General features: G+C 31.3%; 1 protein-coding gene across 1 annotated transcript in view; it reads right to left on the bottom strand.

The window, feature by feature from the left end:
- LOC124368037 overlaps positions 1-25,497 on the bottom strand; it is a 131,252-nt gene extending 105,755 nt beyond the window's left edge. Inside the window, 2 exon segments of the mRNA XM_046825310.1 lie at positions 22,828-23,119; positions 25,396-25,497. Of these exon segments, the coding sequence (XP_046681266.1) occupies positions 22,828-23,119; positions 25,396-25,497 (394 nt within the window).
- Between the last annotated feature and the right edge of the window lie 320 nt (positions 25,498-25,817).

Genomic DNA, 25,817 nt, shown 5'->3' with positions numbered 1-25,817 from the left:
GGCGGCAACAGTTGTAGTATCAGTTCAGCACTGTAATACTACGTGTTGCTGTTACTACTTACCCGAGTGGGCGGCAACAGTTGTAGTATCAGTTCAGCACTGTAATACTACGTGTTGCTGTTACTACTTACCCGAGTGGGCGGCAACAGTTGTAGTATCAGTTCAGCACTGTAATACTACGTGTTGCTGTTACTACTTACCCGAGTGTGCGGCAACAGTTGTAGTATCAGTTGCTCGGTGCTTTGAAAACCGTATAAAGCAGTTGACACAAGTTCGTCCTGTGTGAGCTAATACGCATACGCGAGTACACACATATGGTACTGGGTGGTTGATTATCAGTGCTCATTACTTTTAACTGTAAAGTGACTAATATTGCGGCACTTTAATTGTACCTAATTTAAAGATGATGTTTTAGTACAATATTAAATTGTGGATCTTTTTCTTCCAGTCTTTATTTTTGAATTAGCTCAGCGAGGAACTTTTACCCCATTACACTTTTACAACCCTCAAGGACGTAGCCAAGTGGTCCAGACCCCCCCCCCTAATTTTAAATTTTTCAATTAATATTTTAGTGAGCGATTATTTTTAATATTTAAATAATTAATTATTACTGATATGTACTGTTGAAAGATCGTTCTAAACAGATAAACGGGTCAAGAACTTTACAAGGAACAACTTGTGGCCTTACTCTTTGTCCACTACGGGAAAATATCAGTTGTCTGGACCCTCCCCCCAAATCCTTTCCTGGCTACGTTCTTGACAAGCCCTAAAATTTACCTTAGTACCCATCCCAATATGAAGGGTACTCAAAATTAACCGTCTTACTTACGAAACTTCTTTGAAGGTCTTGATTATGGAAGAAGAGCATTAAAATTATCATTACTTATATTAATCCAGTACAAAATGGCGCTCTAAGTATAAAGTTCCATCGCAGTTGTTGAATAAATTACTAATCGGTGTACACAGAATACCTCTTGGGGTGATTATGTTTTTAATCACCTTGTTGGAATATTCACTTCTATTGTTACGTTTATGGAAAGCTTTCACACGTCTTAACAATCCTTTGGGGAAAAGCTAAGGATCTCGTGTTGTATATTTTATTGGGATAAACTTGATTATTTCAACTAGTTATTTAAATGGCCAACAATTCTAAAACAATTTTTAGTTTCGACGTTTGATATTTCAGATTCGATGATTAATTCCGCACCGAATTATATATAAGAGACGTCAAAATATACGTAGGAATAAAAGCTGTTTTTAATATTTTTATGTTTGAGACCTTTATATGTATTTATACGTTAGTAGATAGTAATATGGGGTTCCTGGCGCACTTTCGGAGCCAACCGAAAAGCAATGTAAAATACTGTTCAATGTACCATAAAGGAAGCTGAGAAATAACACAGCAAATCTCAATGAAAAATTAACCGAATCTACAGTCGTTCGTCTCCAAAAGCGATCGGTACATTACTATCTACTCTGTGGAATGAAAAATTAACCGAATCTGAGCTTCTACTTTCTTAAGCTGTGCTTTGTAAAATGTTGTCAAATCTGCTACGAATAAAGGATTTATCTTAATAAAATTTAATCAATTTAAAACATTTTTACTAAAAACATACTGTACTTTAATAAAAAACTTTTCTACTAAATAAACAACATGAACTCACCAAGCTCTCTTCAGTTTCTAGCATTTCAAAAACTTACAAAGAAAGACAATTTTAACGAGTTCAACGAATTACCAAAACATTTTAAAGAACAGTTGATACTTTCCTTAAATGATACAGAATTCAAAGAACTTGTAAAGTCTTTTGCAGAAAAAACGTCTAATGGAGTGTTTTACTATCGGCAAAAAACTAAAAAAGTAAGGGATTACATATTTAATATAATTACGAAAGATATTGAAAAGAAAGTAAAAAATAAACAAACAGAGAGTTTTCATCGTTTTTTTATGACATTTTTCCCATATTATACGTTCTTTCAAGATAATCAAGACTTAATTGATGAATTTCTTAGGAATTTTTGTGAGTATCAAGATTTATCAACACAATTCATTAAAGAGCATTATAGAATTTTTCTTATAGAATATAGCCACATTTTGTGTGAAACAAAAGGTATTACTGTAGATAATATTCCATGTGATTCCTATGAAGAAAGACACCAACTATGGTTATCAAAACAGTACTATGACGTGGGGAGGGACTGCAAGTTTTAGAGTTAAGACTTTACTCTACAAAGTTAATTGTTATAATTTCTTTATCTTTTATAGTCTTCTTTCCAGTAACAATCAAGTGTAATTTTTCATTTTTGTTTAATTCTTTAATCTTTTTCTCATCCAAAACAGTCAAAAATCTGTTCGGCAAGTGTACTTTACAATCTTCCAACTCGGCAATTATTGTAAACCCGAATTTATCTTTCATTTTCTCCAAATTCAAGATTCTATGTTTCTTCCTTTCTTCCAATTCATTTAACTTCTTATACTCTTTAAACTTACATTCTCCAATATCATTTAACTCCTTCAAGAACTCCATTTAAATAGAAAAAATTTAAAGACGGAAAAAATGAAATTCGCTAACCTTCACTCGAGAAGTCGGGGAGAATGTGAGTAAAACCGCATTCTTTTCAAGAGGTTCTTCGTTTAATTTCTCCAAATGTACTATAAAATCATCGAGGATTTCTGGTTCAAAATCATAAACAAATTCAACATCCAGATAATGAAAAAATACAGGTAATATCTTTTCATAATAAACGTGTGTATCGATACCTACAAACCTAATGTATTCTTTGAAAAGGAAAATAATTTTGTCAATGGTTCCAAGAGATAAGTAAAAATTTTTATTCTGTTTTCTAAATTCTGTAACAAATTTTGTTTGCTTCTTGTCTCCATATTGCAATTTTGTAAGCAGGTTATTCAAATGTGTTAATTTATTTCGAAATTTCTTAGGTTTAGGTCTTTCTAACAAAATTAAATTACAACCTCTACAAACTAAATATCTTTTATCGATAATTTCTCCTCTATTAGAACACTTGTAACAGTTGGCATTATACTCTTCCATTTAAACAAAAAGATTTTTTTATAAATGGAGATTATGGAACTAAGTCTGCCGAGATATAAATTTTTCAGCGCAAATGTTTGTGTTTACATTTCTACAACAGAGATAAATAGAAATAATTTCATTCTATTGTACAACTATTTAGGATATTATGTGTACGATTATAAAGATTATTACGGGAGAAATCGGGATTTTTCAGTGGCGAAAGAGTATATTTTTGAAATATTAGAAGGAATGAAAGAGAATAATATGAACATCATTAACTACTGAATTTCTCTAATATCGTTCTTAATCACATCATAGGCTAAAAATTTCTCAGAGACAACAACAACATAACAAATCGCGTTTGTAACAGCTTTTTGAAAATCCATATTGATAATTATATCGTTCTTTGAACCAGAAATATTTGTCAAACTCTTTGTTGTATCAATGACATAAATAGGTCTATTCGCTAAAAATTCTTTAGGATTGTAATACATTTCCTTATTATTACAGTAAACTTTCTTAAAATCTTGATACATCTGATACATGATTCTGAAAAGACCTCCGGAAATGTTTAAATTTTGTAATTCATCTGGATAATAAGAACCGTTCAATTTTACTCTGATATTTTTTACATCCAAACTATCAAACTTTAAAGGATTTTTTTCTTGATTATTCTGTCTATCTGTTTGAAAACCTATGATAACGAACTTGGGATTGAAGATATTTCTATAAATATTTGTGATATCGAACGAATAAGTTGTTCCGGAAATACCTTTTTGTTCAATACATTGCCAATCTAGAAAATTAAACATAATGTTTTGACTTTTTGTAATTTCATCAATCAACCTAATTTTACTCGTGGTTTTATAATCAATCATTGGAACTCTAATAAAAAAATCTGTAATTGTTATTTTTCCATCAACAGGCATAACATTTCCAGTTGCAGTCTTCAGAATCACATCATCGTCTTCTGCTCTTATAAAACTTAGATAAAATCCTCCTTTATAGATCGGAATAGTAACATTTTCAAAAAATCCTAATCCAAAATGAGATAAATTTCCAGCTGCTTCAAAAACACCAAATTTAAAATCTGATTCAAAGCCATTAGAAGTTTGAGAAATAACATCACTTTTTGAATACGAAATAGTTCCTTTAATTGTGCTTAATTGGCCACAGTTTTCGACTTCTTCTATCAATTTATTGTGTTTTCTTACTTCAATCTTAGAAAATAAAAACGGTATAAAATTATCGATTAATCTAACATTATCAGTTCCAAGATATGCTTGACCATCTTGTTTTGTTAAAGTTCCAGAAATATAAAACTGGAAGTTAGACGAGCAAAAGTTATCTCCAAAATCAATATTAAACTCAGTTCTTTTATTCGGTTCATTCAAATGTTGTTTACTAATTGGATAGAAATTTTTAAACTCCGCCCTTTCAATATCACTAGCATATTTTCTGTAGTCCGCCATTTAATAAGAGAAAATTTAGAAATTTTAAACATCGTGTATCATTTTTTCATCGATCTAATGTACGTTTTTATAAGAAAAGATATAAATTTTAGTAAAATAATTAAAAAGATTAGAGTCATTTTTAATGATCTACTTCGTCATATTCAGGATTCTCTTCCTTAAATTTTGCGATCTCGGTCACATATTTCAATAAAATCTGCACAGGATAGTAACCGCTATCTATAATATTATTCCAATCAACTGTATCTTTATTTTCATCCAAAAACTTTACTCAAGTGTTGATAGAGACAAAGAACAGACATATGATCTTTTAATTGATAATGTATATTTTCTTGAATGAACTCTGATGATAAAGTTTGATATTTAGCAATGTTATACCAATTCAATTTGTTTACGTATAATCTCATCATATCTTCGGATAATTCATATTTTTGAGAAATGTCATCCCAATGTTCTTTTTTCAAATCTCTTTCGTGTTGCATGATAAAAAGATCGAAAGCACTGTAATGTCCCGCCATCTCTATTTATTAAGAAAAAATTTCAAAATCAAGTTTTTATAAATTGGCTCTTTTTTGCGTTACATTCAGCACATTTTCCAGAAATTCTCTTAACTCCATTGATATTTGCGTAATATTTTATATCATTTGTTGCAGTTTTTTCTTTACATCTCACACAATATATGAGCGCCATTTATATAAGGAAAATTAGTCATCATAGCCGCCTAATCCATTAAATCTGTTATCAATATTTTCAAAAGTTTTATTAACATCTTCTTTAAATTTATTAAAGTTTTCTTCTAGTTTATTTACTTTATCGAGATATAAATCGTTGTATTCAACGAGTTTATGATCAATATTCTCAAAAGTTTTTGTGGCATCTAAACTAAACTTATCAAAAGACTGCTTATTTTTTATAACTTTTTCATTAATTTCGCCAAAGTTTTCTTCTAGTTTAATTAATTTATCATGAAGTAAAGATTGATTAGTAACTACTCTTTTAAAAACTTCACCATTTTTTCTATCGGTTTCATTAAAACCCTCTTGAAATTTAGCGAAATGTTCCAAAAAGTTTGTTATTTTTCCATAAAGATCGCCTTTATATAGATTGAAATTTTCCTCAAAATTTGTAAATTTTTCATCACAATTTTCTATAGATCTTTTACTTCTCGCTTCAAGTTTTTCATAGACTTCTGTTGTAAAATCTTTAACATGCTGTTTATGATTCTCATAATTTTGTTTTAGTTCATTAAACATTTTAATAGGATCTTCTAATTGAATCATTACAACAACATCAAATGGATTAATTCCTTTACTAACACCGCTAATTCTTTTTCCTTTAAAATCTAAGGCATTTTTAACATTCGGATCATGTAAATCAACAATATCGATGTTTTCTGATAATTTTAGAGGTTTTAAAATTTGTTCTTTAACAACAACATCATGTTTGTCAATACCAGGTCGAACACCGACAATTCTTTTTTTATTAGCCAAACTAACATAATTCTTTTCAACTTTGATCGCTTCAGTAATTTTATCAGCTTTTTCGATATGAGACATTAAATTGGTAAATAATTTTTTTACACCATCATCAACTTCTTTTTCCAATGTTTTTATTTTATCAGCAACTTCATTTGAACTCATGAAATTTGTAAGTTTGTTATCATATTCTGCTTTAAAATCTTCAATCTCGACAGCAAACATATCTGAATCTGGAAGGTTTTGTAATAAATTTTCTAACTTGTTATCAAACTCATTTCTCAAACTATCAAAATTCAAACTATTATCTACATTTTGAATAATTTGTGTTCCAAATACGTCAAAAATATTTTGTGAATCCATATTTATTAAGTAATAATTTGTTAACAACTTCTTTAAAATCTTTACCAGTACTCAGTTCATTCAAAACAAAAACACATAAATGACCACAAATTGGGGGATCTTTATAGTCTTGAATCTGAGAATCATTGTAGTAGACGCTTGATTTTTTCAAATATTTAATCAATTCTATAGGTGGTTTGTCCTCAATTCTTCCATACGAATCAAAATAACATGCATTCTTATCATTTTTATAATAACAAATCCAATGCGTTCCACTTCCCATAATCGAGTCTAAATTCACAATTCCACATTCAAATTTCTTAACTTTTTCAGGTAATGTATCTCTCATGAAGATTCCTCTAAAATGTTTAATATTTTTGCAGATTTCTTCCAATTCCCCGAATGTTAAAGGTTTAAATTTTTTTTTCAATGTTTGATTTCACGTAATTCAAAGTTTTTTCATCTAATCCAGATCCTGTAACATCTTCCAACTCTTTATCTAACCAATTTAAAATGTTTCGAACAATAGGAATCACATCTTTTTTAACGATTGGAGCAGCTTTACGAACATAAGGAACAACATTTTTAACAACTGGAATATTTTCTCCAAAATCTAATAAATCTGTCAAAAGTCCACCATTTTTAAGTTCTTCCAACTGATTATAAGAAAATTCTATTCTGGTTCCTTTATTGTTTTTCTTATGTTTTTCGAGTTTATTGTATTGTCTATTTGTTAAAAATATCTTATCTTCGCCATTTTTTAGTTGATCTATTTTAAAGTGAATACTAACGGGTATTTTCTTCTTAAAAGCGGATTTTATTTTTTCTTTCTGATTTTTGCTGAAATTTACATTCACCTCCATTTATATAGTTAAAATTTCAAGTTCTCTTCGATTCCCATTCCTAGTTTTCTCTTCAAAAACATTGCTCCAGCTGTTGGAAGCGCAACAAATCTTTCACCTAAACTAGCATCTTTTGATAAAAATCTATCCATTGCTTTATCTTGCAAAACTTTATCTGCTATATGTCTGGAATTTGTGTCTCTATGTTTTGCATAAAAAATATCGTGTTCCATAGCAGCTTGATCTAATTTATTTATACCAGTATCTCCTCTTTTTAGTCTTTTTTCGAGTTTTGTGCCGGGCCCCAGATACTGATAAGTTGGTACGTGTAATTCAAAAGGTAAATTGTTGATAAAATCATTCAAAAGTCCACTACCCTCAATCATAGATGAACTTATTGCCGGCAAAACTCGTTTTAAATATTTAATTCCATCAGGTTTTTCAATCATTTCATCAAGTTTGTTCGAAATAAAATCTTTAATCGCTTTCTTTTCGTTCAAAAAATTGTTGTTTCCAGCCTTTTCTTGAGCATAAATATAATTAATAATTCCATCGAGTTTTGTCAAATCGTCGATATATCTGTATTCAATCTTATTATCACTGTATTTTCTCACACCTGATCCTTCGATTCTTTTTTCCCAAATTGGTTTAATCAAATTGAGATATTTTTTACCTTTACTTGACTTTGGTTTCTTAGTTGATGGATCATTATTTTTGTAAATTGAATCAGATTTCCATAAAATTTCAGTATACTTTTTCAAGTCTTCTTCAGAATATAAACCGTCTTTTGGAACATCAGTGCCTGTTAATAATCTCCATAAACCTTGAGTTCCTTCATATGTTTTTTCATTAATAATGATATCATTATGCTCAAAATTCACGGGCAAATTTCCAATCATAAAACTTTTCTTTTTTTTATCCCAATACAAACCAAATTTATCATCCTTTGCTCTAGGAAGAAATTTTTTACCAATTTCACCAATTATTATATCCGTTGTTCCAGGACTTATTGGTTCAACTATGGTAGAGTCTTCAATGATTCTAGGTCTAAATGGTGTTGAAGATGGTAATTTTGGCAATTCAAACTCAGATTCTGGTATCGAAATATCAGCAAATTGTCGTACAACTGGAACCAAATTCATCAAATTTTGATTATCGCTTAAAACGTTTTCAATTTTACCTTCAACATTTTTAATTGCAGAAGTTACAGGTTGATTGATTTTTTGAATAAGTTCTTGTTCTTCTTCATCCATTCGAATCTGTTCTTTAAATTCTTTGATTAATTTCTTTTCGATTTGATCAAGTTTTTTCGCTTCTTCAGAAGTTACGTTCGCCATTTATTTAGGAAAATTTTGAAACGTGGAACGTAAAAACGTGAACGTGGAACGTAAAAACGTGAACGTGGAACGTAAAAAACGTGAACGTGGAACGTAAAACGTGAACGTGGAACGTAAAACGTGAACGAGAACGTGAACGAGAACGTGAACGCGAACGTGAAACACGAACGTGAAACACGAACGTGAAACACGAACGTGAAACGTAAACACGAACGTAAAACATGAACGTGAAACGTAAACACGAACGTGAAACATGAACGTGAAACATGAACGTGAAACACGAACGTGAAACGTGAACGTGGAACGTAAAAACGTGAACGTGGAACGTAAAACGTGGAACGTAAAACGTGAACGAGAACGTGAACGAGAACGTGGAACGTAAAACGTGAACGAGAACGTGAACACGAAACGTGGAACGTGAACACGAAACGTGAAAACGTGGAACGTACAACGTGGAACGTGAACAGATTTACCGTTTTTCTGTTATTTTCATAATGTAAATAAAAAGTAAAGATAATGTAAAAATAATTGTAACAAATATTTTATCGAGACCACTGAGCAGCATTTATATTAGAAAATTTATTCAGATATTTACCATTTTTAGGCTTCAAAGTTAGATTAATAGTTAAAAATCCGTAGTCTTCCTTCCAAATTTTATCACATAACTCAATAAAGTGGTTAAAACTCATATCAGATCCCACATAATTGTTGTAAATTTTTCTCGAATAGTGATCATCTTGCTTAAAAACACACAACATATTCAAATTATTTCTAATAACTTGTTTATCAACCTTTGAAAAGCATTGGGAAAGATAGATACAAGATATGTTTTTGTGACGAGACATTACGAAATATTCCTTGATAACGTCTTGATTTTCCAAAGTACAATCATCAAAAACGATTAAAGAATTCGGTTTACATTCGCTTAATGGAACTATGTCCTCGGAAGCATTATAAAAATGTGATATTTTTTTTGTTTAAGTTTTTCTCAATATTTTCAAATCTTTCTTGTAATTTTTTATAGGCGTCTTGTTCTAAAGATTTACTAAAAACATACAAATTGGAATAAGGAATCAACCTATTGTAGATAAAATTCAATAATAAAGTTGTTTTTCCACATCCACTTGAACCAACAATTAACAATCTGATTGGTTGATCTTTCTTATTTTCTTCAAACGTTTGAAGTTTTATCTGATCTTTTTGCTTTAAAAATTTCTCCATTTAAATAGAAGATTTTCATCTTGAAGCAACGCTTGCGAAAATGAAGCTGTTCAAGTTGACTTCAGAAAGCTCTAAATTAGTTTTAAACTTGGAACATCCTATACACTTAGAGGAAGAATCAAATTATTTTATCGGTTTAAGCGGTTTTTATTCTGACAATTTTGTAATAAATATTAGTGAAAGTTCTCCTTATTGTATAGGATTTAGTGAGAAGAACATAACAAAATATTATGGTTTAAACAAAGGATATTATACTTTCGATCAAATTAAAAATTCCCTTAAAAATTATCTGAAAACATTCAAACAATCAGATAAATCTTTAAACTTTGACGAAAACAAGTTTGAAATGCAAAAAAATTATCTCTCTAATAAAATTCAAATAAAATCACCAGTAAGAATAATGTTTTCAGCAATTATAGTAGATTTATTAGGGTTTGTTCAAGAAACTATTGAGCCAAATCAGGTATATTTAGGAAATAAAACGCCAAAATTTAGACCGTTCGATGTAATTGAAGTACATTGTAATCTCGTTGAACCTAGTTTTGAAAATCATACCGAACATCTTCACAAAGAATCGGAAATTTTGTACACTTTCTTTCCAAATGTTGCTTATGGATCAAAAATCAGTGAAAAACCAAATGAAATCGATTATATTCCAATTAGAAAAAATATTAAAAGAATTCAAAAAATCGTTCTAACTATACAAGACTCTGAGGGAAATTTATTAAATAATGAGAGTAAAACAACAATATATTTAAGATTGAAAAAGGAATAAAATGGACCCCCAAAATATAAAAAAAGCTTCGAAAACATACATTCTGAAGGTAGGGGTGATTCGCCCCGGCCTTCAAACTTTCAAAAAAAACACTGTTTTCATTAATGAATCTGGGCTTTATTCTCAAAAATAAAAATTACTAGTTAAATGGAGTCAGTTGTAGACCTACATTCAATAACAAAGACATTGTAACGATTGTAGACTAAAACAATGTAATCTGGTTTAAAGCTAAAGATGTTGCAGAAGTATTAGAATATGAAAATACTAGACAAGCTATCATAAATAATATTGATAATGACGAGAAAATAGCCTTTAAATATATAAATTACAAGAGTCTATGCCATAGACCCTTTCAAAATCTTCATCCTGACACTATTTTCATTAATGAATCTGGATTTTATTCTCGAAATAAAAATTACTAGTTAAATTTCTTTTCTATCTAAATGGAGTCAGTTGTAGACCTACTCAATAATCAACTTAGATTTGAAAACAAACATATCTTTACAATTGTCGATGATAATAATGAATTTTGGTTTAAAGCAAAAGATATTGCAGAAATATTGGAATTTAAAAATACGATGAAAGCGATTAGAGATCACGTTAAAGAAAAATATAAAAAAAGCTTCGATAACATAGATTCAGAAGGGGGGAACGAATCGTTCTTACCTTCAAACTTTCAAAAAAACACTATTTTTATTAATGAACCGGGCATATATTCTTTAATACTGAAATCTAAAATGAAGATTGCAGAATTATTTCAAAATTGGGTTTTAGAAGAAGTTTTACCGAGTATTAGAAAATATGGCGAGTACAAACTTGAAAACGAAAATAAGCAGTTAAAAGATGAAATAAAACAGTTACAAATTAAAGATGAAATGAAATCATTGAAAATAGAGAATCAAGAATTGCGAATGGAATTAATGAAGAGAGATATGGTATGTAAAGATTTTGATAAGAAAAAACACCATGTTTTTGTGTTAATTAAGAAGAATCACATGTGGGAATGGCCTTATTACGTTATCAGAGCTCAGAAACGAGAAATACCAAACCGATTAAAACATCTAAAAATAAATTATCCTGAATTAGAGATTTTGTTCATTGATGACGAACCAAATTCTATCAATCTGTATAACCAAATGAAAGAATCTTTGAATATTTTATACAACGGAAATCATTTTACTACAAATATGGCAGAATCTCGACTGATTTATAGAATATCTAAATTACACGATGAAAATGTTTCTAAATTTTACTAAAAACTCTCGATTTATTATATTTTGTTTGTAAATGTTTAGCATAACTAGGTAACCATCGTAGAATTTTTTTTTCATATTCACAAGGCATTTCGTTTTTATAACTTTCGCTGAAAATGTTTTTAGCACAATCTTTGCAAAAAGCATCTTTTCTATCTTTACTATACTGCCAGTTATTAAATTCAGAAATATTTTTAATTTCTTTACAAAAGTAACACTTTTTCTCTTCTAAAGTTAATTTGTTCATTTTATCGTATAATTCCTTACAATAACAGTCTTTTCTATTCTCTTCTTGACACTTTGTACATTTCTTTTGAGACTCCATTTATATAGAAAAAATTATTACACGATGAAAATGTTAAACTCTTGAATTATGATATTTTGTTTGTAAATGTTTTTGATAATTATTTAACCATTTTATAGTTCTTCCACATTCACATTGAGTATCTTCATAATATAATCTATGGTGATTCTTCTTTACACAATCTTTACAATATGAGTCTTTCTTATCTCTACTATAGTGATCACTATTAAACTCTGAAATTTTTTTAGTTTCTTTACATTTAAGACATTCTTTATCTTCCAAAGTTAATTTTTCTATTTTATCATATAATTCTTTATGATATTCCCTTTCACAATCTTTGCAATTATAATGCATTCCATCTTTCCTATTTTTATCTTTATAAAATTCATTTAAATCTTTAAATTCTTTGCACTTTGTACATTTCTTTTGATGCGCCATTTATATATAGAAAATTTATATTACAGTTTTGACTTCTTCAATTCATATTCATAAAACTTTCCGGTTATTTCTTCATTATTTAAATCTTTTATACTATAAGTTACAGGATCTGTGTTATTAATTTGATAAATCACAAAGATTTCTCTTGACCAATTGTTCTTATATTTGTTCGAAAATGTTTGTTTTTTACTAACAATTCTTACATGATCATTGACTTTAAATTTAGTTTTCGTGTGAATTTCAGGTGGAACATACTTGAAAACGGTCTCTAATAACTCCTTTTCTGCATCCTTATCTACGTCTTTCGGTTTCATTTTGATTGTGCTATGAACAGTATCGTTATATTTCTTTACGATTTCTTGAAGAATATCGATCCATTTAAAGTTTTTATTAATCTCAAAAATAACTTTCATCCTTTCGTTTTGAGTTCTGTTATATCTCTCTACGATACTTGATTTCTCTTCGTTTTCAGTATGATAAATCTTAATGTTGTATTTCCTCAAAACTTCGTTAAATTCTTTATTTTTAAACTCTAAACCCTTATCTGTATGAAGTAGGTTTGGAGGTTTGTGATTGATCCTTATGGCATCTTTTACTATATCTTCGAAAGCTTTTGAAACATCCTTGCCGTTTTTTCTTTTGATAGCTCTTGACCAAGCATATTTTGAGAAAGTATCAATAACATTTAACATATACTTAAATCCATCATTTTGATCTGAATAGTTAGACATTATAACTAAATCTGCTGCCCATAAATCGTCAATTCCTAATGTTATAATTTTTCTCTTTTTAAACTTTTTTCGTACTGGTGCATGAATTTCTCTAGCTTCAATCTCGATTTCTTCCTTATTCTTAGATTCTTTCTTTACTTGTTTTTCATAAGGATTCTTTATAAACTTACTCTTGTTTGTCTTACATTTTGAACATTTTGCAGCAATTCTATACAATCCATTTTGAGTTTGAACGATTTTTGAATCTATATTTTTCGTTTTCTTTTTACACTTGTGACAGTGAATTAAATCATCTTCCATTTACATATCAAAGTTTCCAAGTTTATTTAATTCGTCTAATATATCAGATTTTGCTTCATTTTTATAGCCATACGGTACTGTATCGATCTTATTTTCTAGGACAATTCTCTTATCATCTTTAGCGTTCAGTGCCAGCTTGTTTATGGTAACAGTGTACAACTCATGTTTATAACTTTTGATGACTGTCATCTCCCTAAATTCTTCTTTATCTTCGAACAAACATCTCTTCAAGTTTTCGATATTTATTGTTTTATTTACAACGCTTCTCTTAATTCCTTTACACCTAACTGGGTTTTTATCTAGATATTTGTACGAGTACATCTTAGACCTTAAACCACAAAATTCTTCTAAAACTTCGCTATTTAACTCATCTTTGAATTTCCCTATTACCTTCTTATTTTTAGTAGTGAAACATTCATGATCTTTTGGATAATCACTTGTATCAAAGTCATCTATATTTTCTTTAATAATTTTAAAAGGATCTCGTTTCAATTCTAGAAAATAACTGTCTGTATCCATGTAACAAAGATTCAAATCTGGATCAAACTTCTTTAATTTGTTGTAATAAAACTCGTACATTAGCAGTTTTGAGAGGTCGAGAACTGAAAATCCTATGTAGATCGGTTTGTTAAATTTAACCTTGTGTTTGTACATGTGACTCGCTATACAGTTGTCGTCAAAGATATTAAAGCATTTGAAGTTTGTTTTCTTGGCTTGTTTAATTGAAAATTCTTCATTTCCTAGTTTGATATCACATCTATTTCGCACATTTTCCATACTTTTTCCAAAAACTGAGTTGTTCATCAGCTTAAAAAAGTCCTTTTCGAAGTCACTTGTAGCTTTGGTTCTCATGTTTGTGTTAAAATCAATGTAATCTTTCATAAAAGGCTTCTGATCGAATGCGATAACTCTATTCACACGTTTCAAAATCATACCTTGTTCCAAATAGAACTTCAAATTTCTCGAATGAACAACGTATTCAGTTTTATCCAGTAGAGTTGTGCAAAGTTTGTTTTTAAAATGTTCTGGAGCAAGAGGTAAATCCTTGTGATGTTCGTGTAAATTTGTTGGATATCCTAGATCGACTTCAAGAATATAGCCATAATCTTCGTCGCCAGTGAGTTCCAAAATTGTTTCTTGCCATTCTGCTGTTGTATACGTTTTAGGATCCATCCACTTGATATCGCCATATGGTAAATTTTGCATGAGGCCATACCCATAAAGGTTGTTTGCATCGACGTACAACAGATAGTTTTCGGGCTTTGTCTTATCAAAATCTTTCAAATATTTGTTATTTGCTTTAACATATCGTTTAATACATTGAGAAATGCCTCCGCGAATACCTTTTTCGATCATCAAATACATATTATATTCACTAATTAACTGTAATTCTATCTTCGTTAATTTTAACATACCATCCCATGCGAGGCTTGGAGCTGTTAGATAATGTGCTGGATCAAGTTTATAGCAATTTAAGCAAATATTTCTGAAATTTTCAAATATATCAGCAAGCAATAATACATCTTGGATATTGTACAAATCAGAGTAATTTCCAAGATTTTTCTCTTTTAATTTGTTCCAAACGCTCAAGTAGTGTTGAAAATCTTTCTCAGATATGCTCTCATCTGTCAAAAGTGAATAGAAATCTTGAATTCTCAATTCTTCTGTGTAATCAAGTTTTTCAATACTGTCGATAAATTCATAGGGAAATATTCCTTTTCCAGATAGAATTTTAAAAATCTCGTCGTCGTCATTTGGCTGTCTTTCTATTATCTCATTCAGTCCATCTTGTATAAAATGATTTGTATGTTTGAAGTCTTCTCTCTTTAGATTTTTAGCTAACTTTTCTATAGACGAGGCCATGAATCTGAACGTGTCTACAAACGAAAACTTGATGAATTTTCTTGGCTTATCACCTTCGAATTCATAGCCATATCCAGAATTTACAGAATAATTTATATATTTTTCATCGGTGTTTGCAATCAAAACAACATTTCCATATTGTTTAGCCAATTCTTTTATGTACAAATGAGTATCGTAATTTGACATATTGTGGCAGAAAACGGGAATATTCTGAGGAAATTTCAAATTTAGATTGCAACATGCATGAGCTGCGCCTCGAAACTTGCCGGTTAAATGACAATGATCTCTCACTTTATTATAACTCTTATCTTTCCAACTATCAGGAGTAAAACCATACTGAATTGACCCAACATCATAAGCAGACCATTCACAGATATGACAAACGTTTGAATTTTGATACGAAATTTCTTCTTCTTCTGTCAATTTCATAGGTTTCATGTTCTTAGAATTATATTTTTTCGCTATGTATTTCGATAATTTATTGAGTTCTTCAAACAATTTTGTCGGGACGTTTTTCAAATCTTCTTCATTTTTGGCACGATAACATATCGGTTTGTACATGCGATTGGTCACATTCGACACTAAATATAGAGTAAAACCATAAGGAATGTGCCTCTGAATCTTGGTTGTAGTCGATCTTTGTGGATTGTTCTTGCATGTCGGAATTTTTTCTAATATGCTCTCAAAGTCCATATAAATTACGTACGGATGGTTAAATTTCTTTTGATAATTAGTAAATTTAGTTGTTTGACCTGGAAATGGCATAATTGGCTTACAAACTTCATGATTTTTACAAATTTCTAAATGATCTGTTAAATCTCCAGATTTGTAAAAATGGCTTAAACATCTTCTACACAAAAATTTTCTTTCTTTATGTTTAGACAACTGCGAAGAAACAAGCTTATTTAAATCGGTTATCAAAACATAATGAGATTTATCATCTTGTTTAACATACAATAAATCAATGTTTGTTTCAGCGTCATATTTTTCAGAAATTTGTAACGGAACAATGTTAATATTTTCATCAAAACTGTAGACATTGATAGACATTGTTGGATACTTATACTTGGAATTGTAGCTTCGTTTTTCAAATATTTGTATATCTTTCAGAGACATTGGATACTCAAAACCTGAAAATATTTCGTCATTCACAAATTTTTCGTATTGCTTTACACGTTCACAGTCTCTTTCTGGTTTTTCAATAGCACATCTTATTGAGTAAATAAAGCAAAAATCATCTCTATTTTTTATATTTATACAAGCTTTTTTATCTTTGATATTCTTTGGTAAATCGATGTATGATCCTGCATTCATCATTTCGTGTTTGTTAAGGCTCAAAACTAGTTGTTTACAACTTTTAAATGTCCATCCGGAACCTTTATTTGGATTATTCGTTTGTTCTCGATGTGTTAATTTATTAAATTGCTTAGTAATAAAGTCGTTTACGTCAAAGATTTCGTCTGCTTTGATAGTAAAATACATTAGACATGTTTGCGGTTCACCATTCACTAAAGTTCGTTCGTATTCACATTCCAAAGAGAGATAGCCCTTCATATTTTTAACATTTTCTTGAAATTTCTCGATTAAACTTTTAATTTCTGACCGCATAATTGAAAGATATTTGTAAATTGACATGGAATTGTCGTTCAAGTTTGTTAAAATGTATTGCTTGAAAAGACCGTGTATTGAGGATAAAACTTCTACATCAATGATATTTTCGGATTTTACTTTAAGAGTTTTATCAATTTCTTCGATCATTTCAGACTTGGTTTTATCGTTAGTACCGATAGCCAACTTTTCAGCTATTGAATGAAGTTTTTCATCATTAAATAGGTCGAGATTTTTCTTTTCAACTTTGAAATTTCTCTTTAATTCACGTAATTTCTCAATATTAAACATGTTTTCGTGATCGGCAATTTTATTTTCTCTAGCCCACTGTCTTAAATAATTTAGTTCATTATTGTAAATTTGCTTGTTTTTTTCATGACTTTTAGAATTATAATGGCGATCATAGTTTTTTCTTAAAATTTCTATTTTGCAGAACGGACATGATATTTTATCGCGCTCCATTTAGATAGAAAAATTTATTTAACTAAATGGTGCTTGTAAACCAACGATTGCGCCTCTCACGGCGTGATATCACTACGGATATGACGCAGGCGAAGCGATTATCGTGATGGTCGGTCTGTAGTAGCCAACGAACTATACTACTGGAACGCGCACTGCCCATAAGCCACATGTTGTGTTTTCCGGTCGCACACAGCTGTGCGTTACTGGTGTATCCATGGATTTGCAGGCGCTTAAAGTGGGCAAGAACTCACCGAGTTCTGTACTCCATGCCAATGATGCTGATCTTAGAACACATTAACTGTTTATTGATTTTAAATCTAAGGGTAAATTAAGTAGATCAAGTGATGATGTACGGCATTGAAAATTGTAAAATATTGTTATTTGCTCTAGTTATCTCAAACAAATGCGACCACTTCTAAATTGACGAATTTACTGGAAGCCACGAGTTATTTTTAATTAAAACTGGGACTAAACTATTTTTTTAAATAATATCTCGTTACATCGAAAAAACAGAAAACTTTTGACATTATAAAAAAATCCAACTTAGAAATAAGGCAAAAATTGGTCAAAATAATTTTATTTTCTAACACGTAAATTAAGAATGTCATGCTTGTAAATTTTATGTAGTTTAATTTGAAATAAAATACTGTCAATAAAAAGTTGTTTTTTTTCACCTGGGAAATATTTTAATGCCTGTAATCTTTGTTTCCGACTTTGAAAGAAAAATAAAAGTCAAAATCTCAGTTATTTTGATATTGTACAAAAATCAGTTTTTTTTAACTAAAAATAAAAATCCACGGTAAAAAGCAGCTACTAACATTTGTAATAATAAATAAATTTTAGTATTTAACAATTGTATTAAGTCTAGAAGGCGTTTTAAAATTATGTAAGATCATTACTATAATGCCTGCCATATGGACGGAGTTAGTTCTTGCCCATTTCCAGCGCCTGCAGGCTCGGAACGCAGCCCAGGATTTCGGCTCAGTTTCTCCGGCCCAGAGCGCGTTCCATTATTATAATTCGTTGGTAGTAGCACACCTCGACTGTCATTGATACACACAGCGCAATCTTTCGGAACTAAAATGTCGGTAATGCAGATTTGCTTTTAAGAATAAAAATTGTGTTCCCGTTTACTATTATAACATTTTCTTTTTCAAAATGTTAGATAATTTTACCTATTTTAAATATGCGTACATTTTGTTACTTGTAATTTTCAAATTATATTTTAAATTAATTTCTTAAATTTTTACTTCTCGATGGGCTGTTGTATTGTGTTGCTGAGTATATATGTCCGCGAATTCGGTTTGGTCGGTTAGGAAGTTTACTTCTGAACTGTTTCAATGCGAGTGGCCATAGCGGAGAAACACCAAGTTCAGAAGTATTCAGATCGTATTCCGGAACCATTTCTCTATCCGTATCTCGCTCTTCTCTCTCTCTCTCTAGCCTGAATATAGATCCTAGCCTATAAACGGCAGAAGTGATCGTGTCATAGGAATAAAAAGAGAGGGAGAGAGAAAGAGACAGAGGGAGGAGAAAAGGTCGACCGAGAAATGGTTTTGCACTTTTTGACTTTGAATTTTTTCTATTTAAATGGAGTTCTTGAAAGAGTTAAATGATATTGGAGAATGTAAGTTTAAAGAGTATAAGAAGTTAAATGAATTGGAAGAAAGGAAGAAACATAGAATCTTGAATTTGGAGAAAATGAAAGATAAATTCGGGTTTACAATAATTGCCGAGTTGGAAGATTGTAAAGTACACTTGCCGAACAGATTTTTGACTGTTTTGGATGAGAAAAAGATTAAAGAATTAAACAAAAATGAAAAATTACACTTGATTGTTACTGGAAAGAAGACTATTAAAGATAAAGAAATTATAACAATTAACTTTGTAGAATAAAGTCTTAACTCTAAAACTTGCAGTCCCTCCCCACGTCATAGTACTGTTTTGATAACCATAGTTGGTGTCTTTCTTCATAGGAATCACATGGAATATTATCTACAGTAATACCTTTTGTTTCACACAAAATGTGGCTATATTCTATAAGAAAAATTCTATAATGCTCTTTAATGAATTGTGTTGATAAATCTTGATACTCACAAAAATTCCTAAGAAATTCATCAATTAAGTCTTGATTATCTTGAAAGAACGTATAATATGGGAAAAATGTCATAAAAAAAACGATGAAAACTCTCTGTTTGTTTATTTTTTACTTTCTTTTCAATATCTTTCGTAATTATATTAAATATGTAATCCCTTACTTTTTTAGTTTTTTGCCGATAGTAAAACACTCCATTAGACGTTTTTTCTGCAAAAGACTTTACAAGTTCTTTGAATTCTGTATCATTTAAGGAAAGTATCAACTGTTCTTTAAAATGTTTTGGTAATTCGTTGAACTCGTTAAAATTGTCTTTCTTTGTAAGTTTTTGAAATGCTAGAAACTGAAGAGAGCTTGGTGAGTTCATGTTGTTTATTTAGTAGAAAAGTTTTTTATTAAAGTACAGTATGTTTTTAGTAAAAATGTTTTAAATTGATTAAATTTTATTAAGATAAATCCTTTATTCGTAGCAGATTTGACAACATTTTACAAAGCACAGCTTAAGAAAGTAGAAGCTCAGATTCGGTTAATTTTTCATTCCACAGAGTAGATAGTAATGTACCGATCGCTTTTGGAGACGAACGACTGTAGATTCGGTTAATTTTTCATTGAGATTTGCTGTGTTATTTCTCAGCTTCCTTTATGGTACATTGAACAGTATTTTACATTGCTTTTCGGTTGGCTCCGAAAGTGCGCCAGGAACCCCATATTACTATCTACTTACGTTCATAAATATAAACGACAACCACCAAAATAGAGCTGGCTAATGAAGTGATCCAAGTGAAATGTAACTTAAGAAACATTCCTATATCATACGCTGGTTCGAATCAGTGATAAAATATGATCGATATTGTATCTTCGTGTCACGTCAGATGGAGGTATCACACTTTACAAATCATTTTATGGAGAGTGATTTTATGTTCTCAGGGTCAATGACGAAAATTTTAAAATGTTTTTAAGATTATGTCCAGTCATGAGAGTAATTTGAATTGGCAGAATTTCTTGAAAATCAACCAATATGCATGGGTTGTTGGGTGTGGGATTGGCTTCAACAACGAACTTGAACTTGCCATTCACCTATGAAGTTTCGTAAAGATTTTTTCAAATTGCAGCCATTATGATAAATAGATTCGTTTACATTTACACATTGCAATAGATAGATCAGAAATCTACCTACAAAGATTGAAAAAATAAAGTATTTGTGATTTTCCAGGTTTCGATCAGCAAATATGTCGAGATCCACTTTAGTGTGAGTCAAACATCATCTGGGATGCCCTATCCTCTTGACACGCCTTGTGTGCTGTGAGATGGTCAGATATCGTGATTTTCGCATTGTTGAAAAGATTGCTTAGTGACTAACAGGTTCTTCAAACTGTAGTGAGACGGCTTTAACAATTGTATTTCAGATAAAGGCTTTTATCATTTGTAATTTTATCAACACATCGTTGAATCACAGTAGTATCAGCGCCGATGGTATCGAGTGCTTATAAATGTAATCTTCACCGTGAAATAACAGTATATTGTGTTGTGAACATTAACATATCGCTTCTACATCACAACAAGAACGAGAACATAAACATATCCCTTTCATTCGAGATGAGCGTTATTTCGTTAACTGTTACTCTGTAACTGTTACCGAGCATAATCTCAGTAACAGTACGTTAGACACTAACTGTTAATGAACTAAACTGTTATAACAGTTCAGAAGAACATTTAACATGTAAAGTAACAGTTATATATTTTTGTTTTATATAGACTGTGAACTTAAAAAGAGCAATATTATAGATGATTACAGAAAACGGATGGAAGCAAGAATAGAATACAATCAACTCAAAGTTGACTGATCATGAAACAAATCGCCAAGCGGCAACGAAAGGCCGCTATGTTTTGTGCCTTACTCTCCAGAGAAATGGAAAGTTTTCAGTTGTAATGACAACAGTTTGGCCTCCACTTACATCCAATTACCTAAACATGGCTTTCCGGGCGGCACGTTTGTAAACAAACGGAGGTTAGTGCCGTAATTGTTGGGACTGTGGAGCAGTGGTGCCAACCTTTTAACACTAGTGCACTTGAAATGAGAGTGCCTTTCTGATAAAATCAATGAACACCTATCTATAAGAATCGAAATATTTGTTTTGCGTTTTTTTTATTTATTCCAGCTGTTTTTAAATAAAACTGTTTGTTCAGATTTCTCCCAAGTTTTGGTATAATCTCCAAAGTGGATATAGCGTGAAAAATGAAAGTAAAATTTATTATTAAATTGAATTTATGCAACATCAGTCATAATTAGAAGGACATGAATTCAAAATGTAGATCACTCTCTTATCACCCACTTATTCTAGATTTGTGGTCCCCATGAAAACAAGAACGCGAATTCAAGATTATAGGTTACCCACAAAATAAGAACATGAATTCAATATTATAGGTCCCCTAAAACAAGAACATGAATTCAAGATTATATCGCCCCTCAGAACAAGAACAAGAAATCAAGATTGTATGTCACCTTCAAAATAAGAACACGAATTCAGGATTACTGGTCACCCTAAACTAAGAACAAGAACTTGGATTCAATATTATATGTCACCCTCAAAACAAGAACATGAATTGGAGATTATATTTCTGAGTGAAAACAGCAGTTTTTCGTGTTTCACAGGTCTGTGTTACATTACAAAAAACGTTACAAGAGACAGTGAAAGATGTACAGAATGTTGTATCAATGGGTTTTGACAAAATTTAGTAAACAAGAGATTAGTTATACTGAAGTTGTAACAACATAAATCACACCTCGTCCACTGCAACAATTGCTATTGCTAAATCCCTGTTCTTTACTTAATACTAAAAACCAGAAAAAACTAATTCAACTGTTTAGTTTACACCGTACATGTGGGTACAAAAAGACACTGAGCGATTTTAGTTCACGCAGGGTGGGGTAAATACCCCTCCACCGCTGTGATGCCGCCCTCTCGCAGTATCCCCACCACTGCTAGGTGCTTACCCGCTTGGTCTATTCCCTGACCGCCACTGGCACTTAGCGGCTGATATAAAACGGGTGCAACAAAACTATATATTTTATTGATTAAGACTTGTTAAAAACAGCTTAGAAACTACCATATCTAATCACAAATTTATCACTCACTGATTAAAAAGACCATATCACGTAAGGCGAAAACATTTCTGTAGACCTGTTTGCCTGCTACTGTAATCATTGGGGCCTAGTAATGTGGTCCTTATTGCCTAGTGATATACTCCTGGTAGCCTAGTATATGATGCTGATTGCCTAGTGCTGTATCCTGGTAGCCTTGAATACGATGCTGATTGCCTAGTGCTGTATCCTGGTAGCCTAGTATATGATGCTGATTGACTAGTGCTGTATCCTGGTAGCCTAGTATATGATGCTGATTGCCTAGTGCTGTATCCTGGTAGCCTAGTATATGATGCTGATTGACTAGTGCTGTATCCTGGTAGCCTAGTATATGGTCCTGATTGACTAGTGCTGTATCCTGGTAGCCTAGTGTATGATGCTGATTGCCCACTGCTGTATCCTGGTAGCCTAGTATGATGCTGATTGCCTAGTGCTGTATCCTGGTAGCCATGTGATATTATCCTGATTACATAGTGCTGTTATCCTGATAGTTTAGTGATATGATCCTGATTGCCTAATCCTAATCCTAGTAGCCTAGTACTGTAACCCTGGTATCGTAGCGATGTGATAGTTTAGTGATATTATCCTGATGGCATATTGTTGTAATCCTGTTAGCCCAGTGGTATGATCCTGATTGCCTAATACTGTAATCCTAGTAGCCTAGTGATACGATCCTGAGTGCCTAGTGCTGTATCCTGGTAGCTTATTGATATGATCCTAAGGGCCTAGTGCTGTAATCCTGGTATCCTAGTGAAATGAGTTAAATGTTAACCAGTTAAATGTTATATTAAATTTAGTTTAGTGCTCTAGACAGCTTAGAATTAAGATGAAAGTGCGGATGCTATACATTACGTGAATTGTTTAACGGCAATAAACAATAAGATAAGATATTTGTTATTTATTATTATGATCACACTCAAGCAAACAAGCCAGGGTCCAGGATGACTGGAGCTAGCACCAATGGTAGTCAGGCATAGAATAGTCAGGTATAGAGATACGACACATGGTTCATACGATTGTGTTCATTACCACGATAAGACGTTGCGTTATTGCTGAATTTCCTCGCTAAAGATATGTTCTTTCCACGTCATTAACATTACAAGTAAGACACAAGGTATTCATATAAACGTCATTGGTGAGGTTAAATCATATATCGGCAGTCCTTGGCACACCCTGGAGCTATTATTGATGCCGCTCAAGAGGTGCGAGCCTTTATTGGCATTCCTTAAACAGTTATTGGCGTTCTTGAAATTTAATCTCGTAGTGGAGTTGGGAAGCCGCCGGTTATTGTATTGTGAACGGTTGTGATCAGTCTCGCAAGGATAAAAACTGAACATCAACGATTGTATAGGTGAAATGAATTGCGTCTGTATTTTGTGCACTAAAATATACGGGCCCAAAAATTCCCATAATGGTGATTAAAGAAGGTAAAATAAGAGAATTCGGTGCTTATATTTTGCCAAAAATAAACTAAGCGTTGACAATTAATTTTCAAATTTCACAATTTTGAATGTGGCACCAAGAAAGACTCGAACATCACGAAGAATCTATCGAATCGTCCATAATTTTAAGGGTTTTCCGAGCAGAGCATTTGACATAAACTAAATCTTTAAAGTTTTACTCAGTAAGTGATTACAGACTTACAATCTAGAAATTACTTAATGATGTACAATGTTTGTGTGATATGTTTGATTTTTAATTAAGGCACAGACGAAACCAACAAGGATTCAGCTTGATAAAGACCTTCACATTGTGTAGGGCAATAATTGGAACACAAATAAATCACTACTGTGTACTTCTTGGAGTTCTCAGAAATATTTCAGACATTGGTACATTGTAAAGATAGCAATTAGTGACAACTTATTACTTATGGCGAGAAGCATTTATACCATTCGATATTAAACAAACTGTCATAAGAAATACTACTGTTTTAGAAAAAAACTGGAAGTAGTATTTTTTTTTAAATAGATAGTCAATCGCATTACTAAAAAGAGATAGTTTTTGTTTTCATCATCATTATTATTATTTGTTCAGATTAACCATCATAACATACTCACATATGTGACCTTGATGTCTTTTGCAACTCCATTTCAAATTTTTGTAAAACCAATAAAGTCAATAGTTTGCCGTCTCTAGTGTTTGGAGCAGTGGCCCGTTCTTCGTTTTTATTTGGTTCATAACAAAAACCTCTACCTTTCAAATGTAAGATGTTCAAAATGGTAAAAATGTGTTGTTGCCTTTTTTATCAATGTAGCACTCTCATTTGCTAATATTATCCAAAATTATGCTCTTTTTTGCGCTTATTATCCAAAGTCCGGGGTGTCTTCTCTTGGATAAATCCTCTCTGTAACTTGTATAAGTTTTTACTCCTATTAGTGATTGGCCATTTTAGTGTCATTTAATTCCTCTACTTCTCTCTGAACCATTGATTACCATTGACGTCAATGATACCCAGATGTCTCAATAGAAGAAAAATTTGTTGCGATCTTTCCACTCAACATTTCCAAGCTTTACAGAAAACATTTTCAACTGCATTACGACATGTCAGCACATGCATGTGGGAACACATTCCGTGACTTTCAGCTACCATTTTAGCGTGATTGTTGATTTATTAAATGCACAACACGAAACTCCATTAAGTTTGAACAAAATGTTTGATTAGAGCTTTGATAAATTCATTGATTGAAAACGTCTGCTACTTACAGCTTGTTTTAATGGAGTCACTATTTCTTTCTGAGAGTTTAGTTTCTTCACTGAGTTACGGAACCCCCGGTTACTGATATACGTTGGCACGTACTGTCTCATCGCCGTACTTACATACACTGATGCTGATGCTAGACGTGTTACTGCATCATAACATAAAATAGAATGTGAACAGTGCCACTTCAAGGTATATGTGAGAATAAGCGGAGGGCAGTAAATAATTTCGCTGTCTCCCCTCTCGTGACCGGTTTTCTTTTATATAAGTATCATAAAAGATACTTATATACTTATACTTGGGTTTTATATATATATATATATATATATATATATATATATATATAAAATTTCAATAAACATTGAATCACAAAAAGTACTTGCTCCGCCGGGACTCGAACCCGGATCTCTCACTTGCCGAGTGAATG

Source organism: Homalodisca vitripennis, chromosome 8, assembly GCF_021130785.1.
Source record: "Homalodisca vitripennis isolate AUS2020 chromosome 8, UT_GWSS_2.1, whole genome shotgun sequence".
NCBI lineage: Eukaryota > Metazoa > Arthropoda > Insecta > Hemiptera > Cicadellidae > Homalodisca > Homalodisca vitripennis.
The sequence above is the reverse complement of the archived record's forward strand: the minus strand, read 5'-3'. Positions and strand labels throughout refer to the sequence as shown.